This window comes from Gavialis gangeticus, unplaced genomic scaffold (genome assembly GCF_001723915.1).
Source record: "Gavialis gangeticus isolate Ggan-Ray unplaced genomic scaffold, GavGan_comp1, whole genome shotgun sequence".
Lineage (NCBI taxonomy): Eukaryota > Metazoa > Chordata > Crocodylia > Gavialidae > Gavialis > Gavialis gangeticus.
The window spans coordinates 70,678,688-70,697,216 of record NW_017729034.1 but is presented as its reverse complement, the minus strand read 5'-3'; the positions used below and the strand labels follow the sequence as shown (position 1 = coordinate 70,697,216).

Genomic DNA, 18,529 nt, shown 5'->3' with positions numbered 1-18,529 from the left:
TTCCACAGAGGATGATTGAAATGGATAGGCTGGGCAGGAACCTCTCTTGTTGTAACATTTTTGGTGATCAGAAATTTATTTTAAGGGCTCTTAACAGTTTCTCTTGGTTTAGGTGAGGAACAATCCCCCATGTTGGTGTTACTGTTGTTATATTTTTATGTGAATCATAGACTCTTCTTTTGGGGCTGAATTCCATCTTGGAACTGGAAGTGGTCATAAAGGAAACACAATCCCACAAATTAAATCCCACATGAGTTGATGGATGTAATCAGGATTACTATACAAGGGAAGATCAGGCTTGCCCTTACAATTTAGAAGGGGAGAGGGAGAGGAGTCCTTCAAGTTCAAAAAGTCCTATTGTCATAATTGTCCAGTTGCTCAGAAGTACAGTTGTCACTTACCCTATGGTTCAAACCCATGTGATAAAAAGGGAGTCTTGTTCTGCCAAAAAACTTGCATTAGGAAAATGAAACCATCTAAGTGTTAACTTGCTTTAATACAATTGGGGCTACTTCTTAGTACTGCACACTTGCTGGTGTATGTGCATGTATTCTGAAGAGGTTGCCATACTCTGATTGAACTGCAGCCCTCCACACTGCTCTTGTCTCTCCAAGTCCCTTCCCAGTTTGGCTCTTTATCTTCCTGGTTGCCCTACAGTGTTTGCACCATCTTCAAATTTTGATAGACAATTAAGTCCTGAAGCCAGGAAGGGGCGAGAAGTGCTTGGTTGAATATTAGCTGCATTATGGAAATTGCTCTGGGGTGTAACAGTGGTCCATAGACTGAGATTTATGAAACATTGGCTGAAGGTTGTATAGCCAGGATTCTCAGAAGGGAATAAAAGGAATTCTGACAATAGAGAGTTTGAATCAGACGAATGCTTGGTTCTCTGTCCTAATTTGCCATCAAAGACAGGTCTTGGGAGCAGCACTTCTCAATTATGTGCATCCTCTGTTGTTACAACATGCAGGTAAATGGTTTTGTCCTTGCTCTTTCCTTGCCTGTGGAAGAAAGGAGGAAAAGAACATGATATTGTGCAAGCTGCAATGTTTCCCAAGGCTTGTCCAAATTCTTTCCAAACTAGATCCCTGCTGCAAAGCTTGCGGCTGAGGACTATGAAAATGGGAAGTGTGGGATGTCCTTAACAATTGTCAGTTCTACCCATTCTACCAATAATTTCAAAGAAATGCTGTGACTGTCTTGTATTCATCCTGGCATATAAATAGTTTCTTGTAGGGACAGAAGTACCACATATCTCTTCATTCTTTCTTTTTTTTCTTTCTCCATACTCCACAGCCATGTCTAATTGATATACAGACACATTTGCAGCTGATACAAAAAATCAGCATGGGATGATTGATGTCAATGGAGCAAAATTTATTTCACACCATTTGAGGGAATTAATCCATGGTATTCTTAAGTTTTAATAGCCTCTCATTCTCCCATATGCAGACAGGACAATGCTTGACACGCAAGAGGGAAAAGTTTTCCCAAAATGCCTTACAAAATTCCTGCATAAGGGCAATTTTAAATGAGCAAAGCCAAGAACCTGACCTTATTTTGCAGAGTTAAAAGCTCAGCCTCAAGTGTGGTTTCTTTGACTGGGTTCTGAGCTTGCAATATATCTCACCAACAGTCTTTTCTTTTTGTTTTGGAATAATGGCTTCACATCTTTTATGTAACTTGCCATGCTGCAGTAGAAAAGGGGAATCAACTACCCAAAATAACCATGCTCTTTGGAAGGTCACTTCTCTACTACAAAGGCACCACACTGAAATGAAGTCATTGGGTTCAAAAGTCACCTTTAACTCTTCACTATTCCCCTTTTTGCCCATGACAGCTGGTATTGTTCTGCCAGTGAAACCTTCATTCTGTACACTTAGAGACTAAAGCTGGGAGCAGCCTCCCAGTAGGTGAGAATTATGTGCGTCACTACACCGAACAAGTGATATCAAGGTTACAGCTTTTCAAATTCCACATAAAACAAGTTTCCTTTCAGACAACTAATTATTTTATAGAGCTTGATTAGGTCATGCCGTATAGTTCAGAGACTTTGTACTGCTAGCCAAAACACACCTAATGACCTTTCTTTCTTGTTCCAGTGTTCCTGGCAATGGAGTAGTACTGTGGTGTTTTGTCAGAGCAGCAATAACCATGCTGAAATGAACAACATGCTTAGTAGACACAAGGATGTGGCAGCTGAGAATGATCTAGACCAGTGATTCTCAATCAAGGTGTCACAGTGCACTGAGATCCTTTCATGGGTGTTGGAGGGGTGCCATATATAACATTAGTCCCGTTAGATTTGCAAACACGATTCACAAGATAAACCCATAGATTTCAAATAGAAATCCATAATTGTGGTCTTCCTGAATGCTTTGCAACAGAAAAATTTCTGTCATTTTTCTGTGTTTAACCCCCCCCCACTAATAGCTGGCATTTTCTGATGGGTGCTGTGAGTCTATCCAGAGGTGCCATGAATCTAAAAATGTTGCAGGCTCCACTGATCTAGACTATAGTTTGGATATTGGACAATTAAAACAGATTCTGTCCCTGCAGCTTTACAATACAGTATTATTGTGATTCCTGATGTGGGTTTGGTATGATTTCTCTCTTATGAGTTGCAGGTGGAAGGGAGATAGGGGAGCCTGCATAGATAGCACTGTACCTATGCATATTTTCAGCATCTTCAATGGTCTCGGGCAAAGTTTTTCCTTTGGTCTCTGGTAGGAGCAACACCAATCCACCGTCAATTAGACCAACCACAGCTTAAAAAAAAAAAAGCCAAAAGTGTTAGATTTGAAGCAGGGATGATGATGTTAATGAGCATTAAACAGATGAGGAATTATTACCTCTACTGATTATAGATTGAGTCTCAGTGGCCCCAGCTAAGTGAACACATCTTAAAGAAATACAGATTGCAGGTGGGTTTTTGTTAAGAGTTCTCATGTTTCAGGTGAGTGCTGTAGTTACCAAGGTTACTTTTCTGACATAAGAAAAGAAATTCAAAACCCAAATCTTGTATGTGCTTTGGCTCCTCACACCACTTGGAGAACCCAAAGGAGGCAGTCTGTTTCTGGAGGTATGCCTACTTTCATCCTTGACAAGCTCGGATGGGAGGGCATGTCCCAACCCCAGAAATGTGATGGTGATACCGCTCTGTCTCCAATGTGCTTACTAAGAGGCTGAGGGTGATGCCTCCAGAGCAGTTTCCCTGCTGCATTTCTGGGTTTCACAGGCTCAGGAAGGTGTGTTTGGGAACATCCTTTCCTGAGAACAGAGTGCCAAGGACATAATGTGTCTCTTAGTACTTAAGGACTCCTTTCCCATACCTAATTGATTGTCAAGCCATGTGATTTCACCTCACCTGAATCCTTTTGCCTGGAGCTGTCCAGTCTCCTCCTGCCCCAATGTCTAGGATATAAAAAATGTGTCTAGTCCATGAAAAGATATACATTTCTTACCAAAAACCACAAGTGGCAACTCATGCCAGATCTCTGCCAGTCTGTACACGATGAATGGCGTTATGATCCCACCAACGTCACACATGGAGGAGCAGACAAGTACTCCCAGATTTCTGGAAAATAAATACACCTGGCAAGTTTTCTCAACCTTAATCATATTTAAAAGGGCTCTCTAGCTATTTGCTGCTGAACAATTTTTAACAATACATGGGAAAGATTAGGCACAACATTTCTGCTAACAATGCCAGGAGGACCGCATCTAGCCTGTTGGATGTAACAATGGATATGTCTCCATCAAGATGTAGTAAGAACATAGGCATTAATCAGATGTTCAGAGGGCGGTAGGAAATGAATTTACATATATGATAAATTGGGAAGACTTGCTAACCTCAGGGAAAAGATTTAAAAATGAATACAAAGGGATTTTAAAAGACCTTATTCTTATTGGCCTACTAATCTAGAGCAACGGGGACCATTAACAACAAGAAAATAGGGGGGAGGTATCTGGAAGATCTTTCAATGAAGTGTATCAGAAAGTATCAAGTGTTCCTTCTCTGAGGATGGGAAGTCCCTGAATTTTGGGAGGTAGAAACTGAGACTAGATAAGGAATTGGAAAATATTCTGGGAGGAATAATCCTGTATTGATAGAGATGGACAAGATGTCTGTAACGTCTGCTGATCTTAATTTTATGATTCATTTCTTTAATGAGGGATTGGTTCTTGTGGTGGTTTTTTGCAGGGAGAGTCTGGAGGAGTGGGACGGTTTGTAACACATTACAGAGACCTCTCCGGCCCTTGTCCTTCCAAGAAGCGTACACTGGGCATGGAAGAGGCAGGGCCAGAGAATCTGTAACATAACTAGGGCAGGGCAAACAGAGCACCTGGCCCAGGTGTTGACTATGAGGGGGTGCGTCCCTCCAGACATATTTGCCATGGTGAGGGCAGCCCTGCACAACCCCTGCCTGTCTCTAGAAGCCCTATGTGGTCCTATGCCCCACAGTGTATCTGTGGAGCAGGAGGACAGGTGGAATGATGTTTCCCCTCCGCCAGGAGGCCTTGCCTGGCTGGCACAGCTGTGCCCCAGAGATCAGGATGGGAACAGGGCACCTGTGCTTCAGTGGTAGCAGCACAAGCTTCTGCTGTTAGGGAAGCAGCAGCTGCTGCCTTTCAAGTGAAGAGAGTGGAGACCCTGGGTCCCTCTCCTTCCTCCTACCCCATCCCTGTTCTCCAGCGCTCAGCATGCCCTCCCCCTACTACCCCCGCACCTATGGCCCTGTCACATGCCACCTCTACTGCTGTCCTGCACATCTGAAATTCTGTTTTTACACCCGTTTTCCAAATACAAAATCACTTTCTTTGGTCAATGCATGGACTGCAGCTTCCCCTTCCTCATCAGTGGTTTCCAGGCAGCTTCTTGTGGCCATCTCAATGTTACTTTACATTTTCTGGATCTTAAAACATTTTCCATGAACATTCTGCTCCACCTGTCCATGTAGTGTTTGCTAGGCTAACGGATGTCTTATTCAACATTAAATATTTTATTTTTAAATTGAATTCCTTTTGTCTGATAGATACTCCCACTTTTATGCATCACTGAATTGAATGTTGTGGCTCTAACATGGCCCTGTTATATCTTGGACTGAGCAAGTAGAGACCCCTTGCATTTGTACATTTAATCTTCTCTACTGTCTAAGTGTAGGATGGGCAAACGTACCTGAGAAATGTTGGGTACAATTCAGGATTTACTAGGCAAATAATCTCATAGCACATTGTAATTCCCATTCTGCCCAAGCAAGCTGCAGTAGCTTTTAGCCAGTAAAGATCTGAAAGGAAAGCACATGCTTTAGAGTTAGGTTACTGGCTGGTTTCTTCCCATCAAGTCATAAAGCACTTTTAAAGACTGAATTTAGTAAATGGTAATACTACAGTATAGGAACCGTTGAGGGAGCATATATGGATAACTTTGTCTCGCTCAGTAAACAATTTATTTTAATGTTCCTTGGTGGTCTGAGAGGCTAGACAGTATTTGGGGCTTTTTCAAGTTGTTTCCAAAAGAAGAGGGAAAGATAACAAGAGTCAAGAATTTCTTTGATGCAATCCTATTTATATACAAAAGAACATATACACAGCCCTGTTTCCCTGATCACAGTAAAAATAAACAATTAGTTATTTTCTTGGTCAAAAATCCAACTCTGCCTCTTCAGTAAGTACCCTGCCCTAGAGAAGCTCTCCTTGGCTTCTATCCAGAGCCACATCTGCACTACTTGTCTCACTGTCTGCTGGATGATGCCCTTCACATGCACCCAGTGATGCAGCTGTAAGCAAGCCAGTGTGCCAACACCTGTGTTCCCAGTCCATTTCCAGCAAATGGTTCCCATTTGCTTAGTTTCTGGTCAGGTCTTGCCACACATACCACATGCTTTAGGTGTGGTGATTTCCAATGTTTCAGCCACTGGTAAGCAAAGTAGCATTTAATTGCTTCCTTATTTAGTATAGTTGAAGGGAGACTTGTATGCCCATTGGCTACTTAAGAGGTCTGTAATTGCTGGGTCACCCTCACAGGATGCGAGAGGTAGGAAAAGTGAAATCCTTCATTTGACAAGTAAGGAGACTGAAGGGGATGGTTGAAGAAGCTCCCCCAAGGCCTCACACCCAGCATAACTGCAGAGTGAAGGTTAGGACTCAGAAATCCTTGCATTTTAGCTACATATGGCATCCAGTAGATTACACTGGACTGCCTCCTTGTATAGCCCCTACCGTGCCTCATCACTGTTTTAAATGGTACATTTGGTCATCTGAGTATTGTTCTTTGGCAGAGTAATTTTTCTCTAGATTCCCCATTTCTATTAATGTGTGTCTGAACTGACCATGGCTAGTGAGGGGAGTGGGCCCTGTGACCAAGACGGTCCTTTCCTGCCCTTGGTTTGGCTGCTGTGGTCACTGCTATTACTGTAGTTGTTCACTTGAATTAAAAGTTCAGGGAAGAAGTTCTGCAGTACCCCTTAAAGGACTGGTGCCCTTGGAGCAACAGAAGAGAGACAGGAACAGATTAAATGTCATAAAGGACTGAAGTCTGTCATTGAGCTTGCTTGTCATCTTAAATTTGTTAGCTCTGGCGTCAGCATGAGTGAGGGAACAAACTGTACCTGGACAGTCTTTAAGGGCATGCCTATACTGCCAGGGCAGCACATCCCAGTTGGGATGTTTCCAAGCATAATCTAAACTCAGATATGTGCCAGTGAGGCCCCTCTACGATATCCCTCTGCAGTTACTCTTGAGACTCCTGGCATCAGCCCCAGACCGTCAAGCACACAGAATGGTCTGGCCGTTCGTGTTTCCAGGTTTGGAGCGTGCCAGTGGGAGCAGGTGGGCAGGGCACGCTCAGGACTGCCGTGGCTGGGGAGGGACTTTGCAGTGTAGCTATTCTCTTGATTTCTGTTCATGTGCATGTATAAGCCCCCAAAATCTTGGTGCTCTGCTGACTACTCTAAACTTGGGGCTATGTAAAAATGACACAGAGTTAAACAGTCGAGTGGGTGCAGTGTGGGAAATGCAGTCCAGGATGCCCCATTTCTCAAGCCTCACAACAGAAAAACTCTGGATGTGGGAAAAGATGTTTAGTATTGTTTGCTTTTGTTTTTGGTGGAGGGGGAGGAAGCTGCCTTTGTTTGCACTGAATTGCAACAGAGATGTGGTTGTTACAGCAAAAAATGGTTTGGGGTTTCTTTTCCCCATGTCTACAGCAAAACTACAACGTGGCCCCAAGGGCTAACACTGGTATGGACTAATTGACTTGAAAGCTTAGATAACTCACCCTCTGGGATTAAAGCAGTAGCCAGACAGGCAGCTCCTGCCACCACGTTTGCCGCTGCCCAGGGATAGCGTCGGCCGATTCGATCAACTGTAAGGATGAGTATGAGGGCAGCCGGAAATTCAACAAGAGCAGAATAGAAGAAATCCAGGTAAATGTTCCCACCAGCTATTCCCATGTGCATGATGAGCCCCTGGTACAAAACGGAGCTTGTGAACCTGGACAGAGACAGAACCCGGGTGAAGTCAAATTGCTGAAGAGAATTCATTCAAAGAACTGAGCCAGAGCAGGTTGGAGGGGAAGGGGAACAGGCTCAGACCAACTCTGGAAATCTGGCACTTTGAAATGGCAACCATCCCTTACCACGTGTACATCAGAATGAATGTGTGTTTCCTTATCTGAGGAGTCCTGACCAGGTCCAGAAAGGAAGGGTTATGCTTCTCTCCATCTTCCTCTTCAGGGATAAGACTCTAAGAGAGAACAAGAGGGATATTAAACAGGAGTATGGGGTTGATGGGTCAGGGCCAGGAGTGATCTACCTTGTCCATTTTTATCTGGATCAATGCAAGGACATAGTAGTTAAGATTTTTCATTTGCCAATTAAGAGCTTGACTGCAGAGTAACCAAAATAATGGGAGAAAACACTTACCTCCAGCTTGTCTGTCTGTACCAAATCTGTTTCATTGCACGCAGCAATGTACTTTTAAAACCCTTGAACAAAAGATGTCTTTGAATTGGTCCATCATGTGATCTGATTGTTAAAATATTGCTTGATACTTCAAAGAAAGGTAGATTGTGTCTATTGGGATGTTGATGTGGGACTCATCATGTGTGTGGTGTTTTAAGATCCCAAACATTTACAGATATGAAGTCAAGTGCTTATAAAGTTTTCACTGCTTTGGCTTGTCAAATTGCTTCTTGTTCCAAACTGAGAGCAATCCTAAACCTACTGTATCATTTGTAAGTGTGTACTCCACAAATAAAGTACACTCTCACCTGAAAAGAGGAAGGGAGTTTCTTCCCGTTTCCCTTGGCAATGCGATTAATAACTTTCATGGCTTTGTCACTTTTCTTTTGAGCGATCAGCCACCTGGGAGACTCTGGCAGACACCTGCAACACAAGCAACCATACACAGCTACATGTCGAAGCAAAGTATGTCCTTGAGTATTAAAACTGAATTGAGTTTCTTTTGCTAGCATCTAAGGGGTCCTGAAAAACCACAAATCCAGCTGAAGTCCTTGGTGGCTGTGAATCATCATCTACTCTCAGGCTTATTAGAAAAGTCAAAGATCTGCCTGTTCTGAGCAGCCTGTCAGGCTAGTCTGGTTAAGACACAGCAGTGTGTCATCAGCAGTATGCAATGGAGTGATGTGGCCTGGCATCATGCTTAAGTGCCTTTGACTCTGGGAGGGCAAATGTGAATTTGTGCCTGAACATCTGGGTTGATTGGTGGCAGTTTTTGACATGAGGCTTCTGGAGCTGCAGTGGGATGCCTTAAACCCATGATTCTCTGCTAAGGTGCTGGGGCACCCTGAGGTGCCACAGCAGCCTTTGAAGGGTGCTGTAGAAATGTGAGGAGATAAGCCAATAAGGGCTGTCTCAGGTTCTCCCTGCATGGCTGTTTCCACACCCCCACTGCCTGGCCTGTCTGCAAGGAGGCAGGGACTGTAATAAATACATTACCTTTGGAAATGGGGTGCTGTTTAATTCACAAAAGTTGTGGAGGGGTGCCTTGAGTTTAAGATGGTTGAGAACCGCTGCCTTAAGTATTCATAGATTCATAGATGTTATGGTCAGAAGGGACCTCTTGTATGCCCCTTTTGAATGAGCACCTTGCCTGGTTTTTAGACAAAAATAGCTCACTGTATTCATCCCAAGTGCAGGGGAGGCTGGACCCGATGATCTGTAAGATCCCTTCCAACCTCTAACAATGAAAATAATATTAAAGAAAAAAATCTGACTGTAAATATTCAAAATGGTTAAAATGTTCTTAATTGTGATAGTTGCTGAAAGGTAAAGAAAATATTTGATAGGAGGTTTGCAGCCTGCCATATTTTCTCACATAAAATATGTATCTTTCCCCAAAAATCAGCCCCCCAAAATTGGGGTGTGTGTTTTAAGCCGGGAAGCTGGAAAAGAAGCATGCATGTGTGTATCATGCAGCTGCCACAATGGCTGCCACTTGTGTCTGGCTCAGAAAGTGGAATGGAGCCTTATCCAGCCTGTGATGCTGCCTCCGGGTCTTGTCTGGACCAGCACACAGCACGTGCCATTAGGGTGACCACCCATCCCTAACTGGGTGGGACAGTCCTGGAGTGCAAACCTCAAGTCCCAGTCCAGGGCTACATGACTCTGGGATAGCTTTTGTCCCGGATTTGCAGTGTAGCACAGGGATCATGAAACGATGGGTTTCCCCTTGCAGGCTGGCAGCATTCAAGGCTGCTTGGGGTTGCTGGGAGTGGGACAAAGGGGCTGCCATGTGCATGTGCCACCTTTACATTTTAAAAAGGTGGTCATCCTATGTGGCATGCATCACCCTGGCCCTCTGTGCTGTATGTGGCATGTGGGGCCAGGGCACCAGATATACCCGGACTGGCCCTGTGTGCTGGGCCCAGAGCACGGGGCCAGTCTGTGGGCCTGATCTGACCTATATACTTGTTCCATACCACCCATCCATCCAGCCAATGGGGCATGGCACCCCTGAGTTGCAGTAAAGAACTCATAGTTTTGCTTTTGCCCTTGCAAGGGTCTGGAGCCTAATCCTGTGTGACATAGTAAGTCTTCCTAGCAACATGAAGCACCCCAGAAGCCAGTCTGGGTGAAGTAGCACGAATGTCCTGGCATGGTAGACTTTCCTGGGATGGCACACTGCCCAGACACTTGATATTCCTAGAATAATTTACCAGCACTCTGTCAGTGGACTATGTTTCTGGAAAACCCTTTATTCCTAAATTCTGTCTTGCAGAAACCAGGTGTATGTTTTATCTGGGGACATGTGTACGTGAGGGAGTACAGTATTCTTTACTATTAATAAATACCTACTTCTTAGCCTGAACAGGAGTAACTATTTTTAAGAAATACAGACCACCTTCCCTTCTCCCCCCGCCCCACACTTAGAGCTATCTGTATTTGAGATGTTGCTTTCACAGCTAGAGCTGGAAGCAACCACGAGCTCCGTGCATGGTAGGTGATAAAGAGTCCTAGTCCAGATGTAGTGTGAATTTTACAGCTGATCCCTCACTCTGGATCTAATCAAAGCCCCCAGATCTAAAAACACCCAACTTTGGAGGGAGTGAGAAAAGAGCATGCTGGATACGAATGTGGTTGCTTGATTCTATCTCTTAATAATGCTACTATAGTTTCCCAGTGGCCAATGTCCTACTCTGCTAGGGTGGAGAACCAAGCTAGTTTCCCAGTGCTGGTCTCTATGGTACAGGTTTGCAGGGGCTAACTAGGGACAAGAGTTATTGAGAAGGCAGGGTCCTGTGTCGGGGAGGACAAATGGGAAAGAATGTCTCATACTGTTCAGGAGCAGCCTCTTGGTGAATTAAGAGTAATGCAGAGTGCTTGATTTCTTGACTATAACATTGTATTAATGGCACAACAGGTCCCTGTATGAAATATTTTAAAACTTCTAGTCAGGTCTCTCCCATCTGAGAAGCACAGCAAATGGCAAAATGGAATTTGCAATCTATGGGAAAGGTTTGATATTTCAGTGTTTCTGTCCATTCCCAGCTGGGATGAAAAAACAAAATGTAAGAACTTTTTTCAGAGTAAAAAGTTCCAAAAAACCCATTTCATTTCAGAAATTTGATAACATTTTGTTTTGGATCAACATTCATCTCTACATCCAACCCTAGACACAGTCATGGGCAAATGGGAGTTGTAATCCATGCTTCCCTTTCTTCATGCTTCCCTGGCCAAGGTACAATTTCCAAGATGCAATCTTCCTCAATACCTAAAGGCCAGGAGAAGACCAGGTTGTATCTGGGGATTGGTTCATAGCAGTCAATGAGGGGTGTGAGGGAACCAGAAGCACAAGTCCCATGAGGCAATGAAGTGGTCTGCAAAAATAATTCATTCCTGACCTAATTAAAAACAAAATTGTACTGAATATTTTCCCAGTTGAAGAGAGTATCAAAATAAAAAAATAATAAAAAAATCTCCATTTGTATTTTCTTTCCTACCTGTAAAATTATAGGTACTTACCAGTAATAGAGCAAGAAGAAGAAATTTGGCAATGTAACAGCAAGCTGCAGCCATCTCCAGTGGGGAATTGCATAAGCAACAGCCGCAAGTACAAGGAGTCCAACAGAAAAGGCTGCCTGGTAAACAATCCCTACAGTCCGCCTATATTTTAAGCCAACAAATTCTGCAACTAAAGAGAATTGTATAAGTCAAGGTAGAAGAGAACAGATGACCCATCAATTTTCAAACAGGAGAACCTAGCTTACTTTATTTTCATCAGTTCTGGATTCCATGATCTTTTGGGTCCTCTGCTGTAGCTATAATACTGAAGAGCACTCGAATAACTAGGTGTCTCCAGGCCCCCTCCATCTGGTGCGGTGCAGTTCATGCCAGCCTGTCTCCCTCCTTAGCCCTGCACCATGCATTTCTCTGCTCCCAAACTGTTTCTCTGTCTCTCTCCTCTGCAGCTGCCTGGGGCTTCTCTGCTTTGTGCTGGAAGCTGTCCCCCACCACTAAAGTTATGGTCTCTCTCACTGCCAAATTCACCACTGTCTGTAGCTGGTAGTAATGGCAATTGGCAGAGAGGGTAAATGGCAGCTGCAGTAGGTGGGGCCTGAGAGCAGTCTTCAGCATAGAGCAGGGAAGGAAGGTGGCAGTAGGTGGATTTGGGGGCGTTGGAAGTTGGTGCAGATAAGCAGTTCAGGGGCAAAGAAGGGGACATGCCAAGGCAAGCTGTGCCACAGGAGGTGGAGGGGTCCAGAAGGGGACTTGACAGTGCCCACCAGACTTGTACAATGCTGGCCCAGGGCACAAACCTTACTAGTTGCATGTCTGCTGAAGAATTCTCTGAAGTTACAGTTCTGTTCAGTGACGGGGAGTAACTTGAATAATCAAATGTATTCTTCAAGAATAGGATCTGCTGAGCTTGGAGGTCTCTTCCAGTCCATTAACTTACATGGTAGCAGTGGTGACAGATCCACGATGGCTCGGGGAATATGCAAAAGGCAAGATTTTGTTTAATATCTTTTACTGGGCCAATCTTATAACTGGGAGAGATACGAGACAAACCTTTGGATATTAGAAGCCTTAGGTCTGGGAAAGGAACAAGAGCAGACACAGCCTAAGCTGAGTAATATTAAAACTCAAAGCTGTGGCAAGACTCACTTAGGCCCATCCTTGCTGCTCAGCTGATCATTCTGTGTTGTATCACTTCCACAGCTTTGCTTATCTTTTAGACCACTGGAACAATTGCTTTTGTTTAATCCTATTACATAAAAGAAACTGATCCATTTAAAAAAGGAAATGGGCTGTAAATCTCTGGAGCAACAAGAAGTTATCCAGACCAAGCAAGGGACAGTTGAAATAGATTAACCTGATTATAACAAAGCCAAACCCAAAACATTCCCTTTCCTTCCCTTCCAGTACAGGGCCATTTGAAGGAGAAGAGGGCCATTATTGCGTGTAGAGCAAAGATAAGTCAGTGCAAGGAGAATGTAAGTTAGGATGAGCCATAACAATCTTGTTTTGATATTTCGCAAACGTGAAGATTTTGAAAATGTTACAACAGTTCTGGTGTCCTCCATAGCTGGTTGCTAGCCCCAACTTTAACAGCAATTTCACAGTCTAAATATTTACTTTCAACTAAGTAGAACATTTGGGGATTTTTGGTAGAACTTCTTATAGTAGTTATTTCTTGTGAATGTGCATATGTATTTTAACTGGAAAACGTATAGTGTGGTTGATGTCTGGTATGTGGATTTGCATTAGAAGCTGCTCAGTATCATTAATGTTTGAATATCCATTTTTATTTTTCAGAATGACATTTTTATTATGTTTGTCTGTTGAGACTACAGGCAAATGAATAGGATTGATTGCATGTCCATTTAAGGTAACAGGGATTATGATGAAATATGTGTTTCTTTGTACTTGATGTAACCAACATGTAGATAATGGGAGTTTTGCTATTAACTATAATGAGCTGCAGTTTCACCCATTGATGTCTTGGCCCATTCACTGCTTGTATTTAAGAACTTAGTAATGTTGAAAGCAAATATGTTATATTGTCACTTGCCAACTCAAACTGTTTGAAAAACAAAACTCTTTTTCTAAGCTGTGGAAAATGAGGCAGCAATATGTTTCACAAAAAAAAAATCTGAGATTCAAAATGTGAATTCTACTATCCTGTCTCTGCAAGCTGGCCACATACTCAGCTTTCACAAATTTAATGTCCCTTCACTGCTATTTTAAAGTAATCCATGTCTGTGTATCTGGATATAGATTTAATATGTGCTTATTATTCAGACAACCATAGAAAACAAACTGGGAGGGAACTCATGAGGAAAATGTCATGTCAGGTTACCCATTTGGCTCATAATTCCTTACATTCACCAATATAAAAACAGATGTGTTCACTCCTACTTTCAAACCCATGGAGCCACTGGATCAAGCTGTAGGGTTGCCTGTGCTTGTGTCTGTGCCTGAGCCATGCAGCTAGAAGCTACACCCGTACCCCTACTTCCCCCATGGATGTGGCATTGGTGTAGCTTCAAGCTGGTGGGGAGATGCACCACATCTGGGAGGTTGCGGGGGAGAGGGTGGGTAGAAATGGCATCAGTGAAGACACAGTCTTGCTCAACCCTGGTGCAGCTCCCTACTGGTTGGAAGCTATGTTGCAGCTGCAGCTGGGGAGTGAGGGAGCTGGGGCAAGTGGTGGTAGCATGGTTCAGTTCCCATAGCTTTGCTATGCCTGGCAAAGCTCCCTGCTACTGATTGCAATGAAACCACTTTGCCTGTGTCAAACCAGAGCCGGGTTGTGCCAGTCTGGGGACTTATTAAAGCTTGTCAGCCGCTGTGCTAAACCACTGGTTTGTTCTCAGAAGCTGTAAGTGCAATGGGTCTTACTCAGGATGTAGCCTGTTAACCATCCCCCTTTGCTGACCAGTCCTTGTATCAGACGGAAGATAACCATCCAGGTATAGCTTGGTGCAAAGGCCATGAGAATGCCGGAAATGGAATTTATGAGGATTGTAATTAGCAGGCATAGTTTACGGCCAAATCTGCAGAGGAGAAAAAAATAATTGAATTGAGTCATATAAAGGGGAAATTACAATGTTGGCTAGTCCAAGTTAAAAAGCAGTGCTTTGAATTTGTTGTATTTAGAAGAACTATTATTAGCTTTTGTTTGGCAAAGTTTCTCATGTTATGGATTAACATTGTATCTTAACAGCTAGAGTCCCCATCTAAAGCATGAATTCCTGAGGAATTATTCCTTACACTTTCTACAGAGAAAATACTGAAAGATTCCTGTTGGACCTATAGTTGTTTTATCCCCAAGCTTTAGGTAACTTCCCGGCCCTGTGCCCACATGTTTATGTGGCAGCTTGAATGGGAGACCCCCCAGCCTATTTAGTTTTAGTAATTCTCTTGTTTAATTTGTGGGAAAATCCAAACAGTCTGATGTGCAGCTGTACCGCGAGCTAGTCATGGCTTGTTGGGCTGATAGAGGATAAGACAGAAACCAGAGTTTGGCAGAAGTGATGGTTCTCATCTGCAGTTTGAAGAGCGGATTTTACACGGGAGAGAATGCATGCAGAAACCATTGTTAGCCCCAGGAGCTGGCTTCACAGCTCCCCACACCTTTCTGCTGGGTCTAGGGGTGTCGGAGGTTTACAAAGGAGCCAGCTGTGACTGTGCTGATCCTGGGGCTGTATTTTAAATCTCAGGACACAGGAGGTGTTCTCATTTACACTGGCAGGTGATAAACTCTAAGGATCCACTGTGTCGAGTGGGTATAAGCAGCTCGCAGCACGCTTCAGGGATGTTCTTTAGCCCCAAATTGCCCTCTCTTCTACCAGGTTCAAGCAGGGGAATGTGGCCTACTGAGCAACTTTACTCTTTTTAGGGAGTGATAGCCAATTTCACCCCCACTTTTATGAGTACAGAGGTAGTTAATCTCTTCAGTCAAGTATTAAGCTAAAGTAAGGAAGAAAGTAAGGCAGGGTGGCACCTTAGTCTGATAGGTTCAGAGAGACCTGAGCTCTTGTAGACAGCAACCTACTTTGTCTGATATGAAAGCTCATGCTTCTTTAGACAAGTTAGTCTCTAGGGTGTCACCCAGCCATTTCTTCTACCCCTCCTTTACCGATGAAGTGGTCCAGTGTGCATGGAGACAGCTCAGGGATCATGTTTTTGGATATTCATTTTCTCTGCTTACCAGCTTCTCTTGTTATAAAGGAAAGGGTTGTTTTCCAGCAAGGAATAAGAATTCCTGCACTTGCGCAGTGGTTAAGTTAGATGACCTTTGAGATTCCTTGCAATGGAAAAATTCAAAGATTTCCCCTTTACAGTGTAATTGGTCTTGATAGATTCTTGGTAGGTTCCTTTTCCCCCACATATGTTTTCATATCTTGCCGTCACTGCTTAATTATCTGGCTAATAGGCTCTGAAGACATCTTTTGGTAGCTGTCTGACCTATATTATTCATCTCTGAATAATTTTTTATTTAACCTATGTAGTAGGGTAGTTCTCAAGTCTGGAATATAAGTATGGATAACCCTTTCAAGAAGGATAAGCAGGAAAAGTCTCTATATTAAAATATATACAAGTACAGGCAGTCCTTGACTTACAATGTTTTGAGTTACAATGTTTCGCACTTACAACGTTTATAAATTGACACCCTGTTTCAACTTTCTGACATCAGTTTCGACTTACAACGCTTGATCTGATGTGATGTCATGCCAGTGAACAAGTTCACCCATCTCCCCGGAGAACATCTGTCCAAACTTCCTTGGACACTTTCTTTAAGGAAGCAGACAAGACTCTTGAGAAGACTCCAGCCAAGAGCCCTTCAAAAAGTCCAGCAAAGTCACTTCAAAGAAGTCCTTCCAAATCAATATGATTGCTATTTACAATATAAATACATTAATGTAGCTATATTACTCATCTATAATTGATTGAGTACAAAATCCTGGGGTATTTTTGGTGAAAATAGGGTATCAGTCCAGGAACATAACCTCCATTTATGACATTGTTTTTATGAGAAAATTTGTTCTGAGTTGCAACATTTTGACTTAAGACACGGTTTTCAGGAACCAATGGTGTTGTAAGTCCGAGGACTGCCTGTATGCTTATTCTGAGATCTAAAACAAACTAGAAAGTAAACCTATTGAAATTCTGGCTCTAAGAGGAAAATAGGAAGACAGAGTCATGGTGGTTATCTGATAAGCACCAAATCAAGAAGAGGAGGTGGGTGAGATGTGTGTTTTATCTTTTAAACAACTAGCTGAAGCATTCAATTAATAGGACTTAGCATTTATAAGCGGGGATTTTAATTACTGTGATATCTACTGGGAGAGTAATACAGCAGTGCACAGACAATCCCACAGGTTCTTGGGTTTTGCTGAAGATAACTTTTTGGTATAAATCTTGGACAGACTCTTTGATTCACTGCTTCTTAGTAGGGAGGAATTGTTTGAGAAGCTAAAGAAGGAAGAAGGCAACCTGGGGGACAGCGATGATGAAATGAGAGCGCTTATGGTCCCTAAACAAAGGAAGAAAGGAGGATAACAGAATAAAATAATTGGACTTCAGATAAATAGACTTAATTTGAGAACTGGTGGGCAGGATCCTGAGAGAGGCAACCCTAACAGGTTACGGGGACCTAGGAAGTTGCTTGCTCCTTTGAGACCATATTAAAAGCACAAAAGCAAGCTATCCTGATGTGAAGAAAGGGTAGGAAGTGCAGTAAGAGATCGATTTGGCTAAACAGTGTCGTCTTCAAAACTTATAACACAGACGCAGACCTTACAAAAAGTGGAAACTTGGTCATATTCTTAAGGGTGTATATAAGAGTAGATAACAGACAGGGCTGTGCGGGGCTTCGGACAGAGCTTTGGATCCGGAGAAGCTTCAGACACTTTGGGGTCCAAAGCAGCACATCCAGGTTGAAGCGCCGGCCTCGTTCGGCTTCCCGAAGTGGTTTGGAGCTGCCTCGGAGATCCGGCCATAGGGTATAATGGGGAAACAATAAACAACTTTGTTGTTTTTTGTCCAATCTGGATGAAACTTTCAGGAGTGGTAGACTCTGCAGAGAGAATGAATCCTGCCAAGTTTCAAGAGGATTGGTGTAGGAGTTCTGGGGCAACTGTACCTCAAATTAGTGAAAGCAAAACTCCTGTCGCGTCTGTGTGTTACATCACAGGGGGGGTCAAAACTGCAGGGGTGGTGGCTCTTACTGAGGCCACAAAGCCTGCCAAGTTTCAAGATCAGTGCAGGGGTTTGGGGGGAACTGCCCCTCAAGCTGTGGACAAGCAAAACTGGTGCCATGGTTGCTGTAGGACTGACTGTATCTGGCTTGGAGCAGGGAGGGGAGACACTGCTGCAGGTCTGGCTGCTGAGCTGTTGTGTTACCAGTTCCCAATTAATCAATCATGATTCACTTAGGGACTCGCTCAATACACAGGACCTAGCTACTACATAATGACTTAAGGAGCATCAAGTAGCACCTACAAAACCAGGCTAAGGAGAGGAAAGACTCAGTACAGACAACCAACTGCCCCAAGACGGACACATTCTTGGCACGAGTTTTGACAGTCAGCAGCTAGGGGTGCAGGGCCCCAGACCCCCCCTGCACCGATCTCCTCAACAGCTGGCAGGTGTCACAGCAGGGGCCACCATCCCTGCAGCTGTCACCCTGCTGCGCCTTAGCACACGCAGGGTCACCCATGGCACCAGTTTTGTTTGTCTGCAGCTTGGGTGCAGTTCCCCCCAAACCCCTGCACGAATCTCCTGGAAACTTGGCAGGCTTTGTGGCCTCAGTAAGAGCTACCACCCCTGCAGTTTTGACCGCACTGTGTTGTAACACACAGCCATGACATGAGTTTGACTTTCATAGATTTCATAGACATTAGGGCTGGGGTCATAGGATCCCAGCAAGATAAGCATCCAATTTGTTCTTGAAGGTGTTCAATGTAGGTGCTTGAACCACCTCCGATGGCAGGCTGTTCCAGACCTTGGGGACTCGGACAGTAAAGAAATTCTTCCTTATGTCCAGCCTGAAATGGTCT

At 43.7% G+C, this 18,529-nt stretch overlaps 1 protein-coding gene and 1 long non-coding RNA gene across 2 annotated transcripts in view; one reads left to right on the top strand and one right to left on the bottom strand.

The window, feature by feature from the left end:
- The window catches only part of LOC109304302, a 6,699-nt gene extending 6,485 nt beyond the window's left edge, over positions 1–214 (top strand). The window contains exon 2 of the long non-coding RNA XR_002099342.1: positions 113–214. This is a non-coding gene — a long non-coding RNA (uncharacterized LOC109304302). The remainder of the gene's footprint in view (positions 1–112) is intronic.
- A 225-nt stretch (positions 215–439) lies between these two features.
- Positions 440–18,529, bottom strand: part of SLC22A2 (solute carrier family 22 member 2) — a 35,096-nt gene continuing 17,006 nt past the window's right edge. Inside the window, exons 3-11 of the mRNA XM_019526778.1 lie at positions 14,367–14,521; positions 11,487–11,655; positions 8,273–8,387; positions 7,640–7,746; positions 7,280–7,494; positions 5,180–5,288; positions 3,465–3,577; positions 2,669–2,768; positions 440–1,001 (exon numbers count right to left, since the gene is read on the bottom strand). Coding sequence (XP_019382323.1) covers positions 935–1,001; positions 2,669–2,768; positions 3,465–3,577; positions 5,180–5,288; positions 7,280–7,494; positions 7,640–7,746; positions 8,273–8,387; positions 11,487–11,655; positions 14,367–14,521 — 1,150 coding nt within the window. The 3' untranslated portion in view covers positions 440–934. The remainder of the gene's footprint in view (positions 1,002–2,668; positions 2,769–3,464; positions 3,578–5,179; positions 5,289–7,279; positions 7,495–7,639; positions 7,747–8,272; positions 8,388–11,486; positions 11,656–14,366; positions 14,522–18,529) is intronic.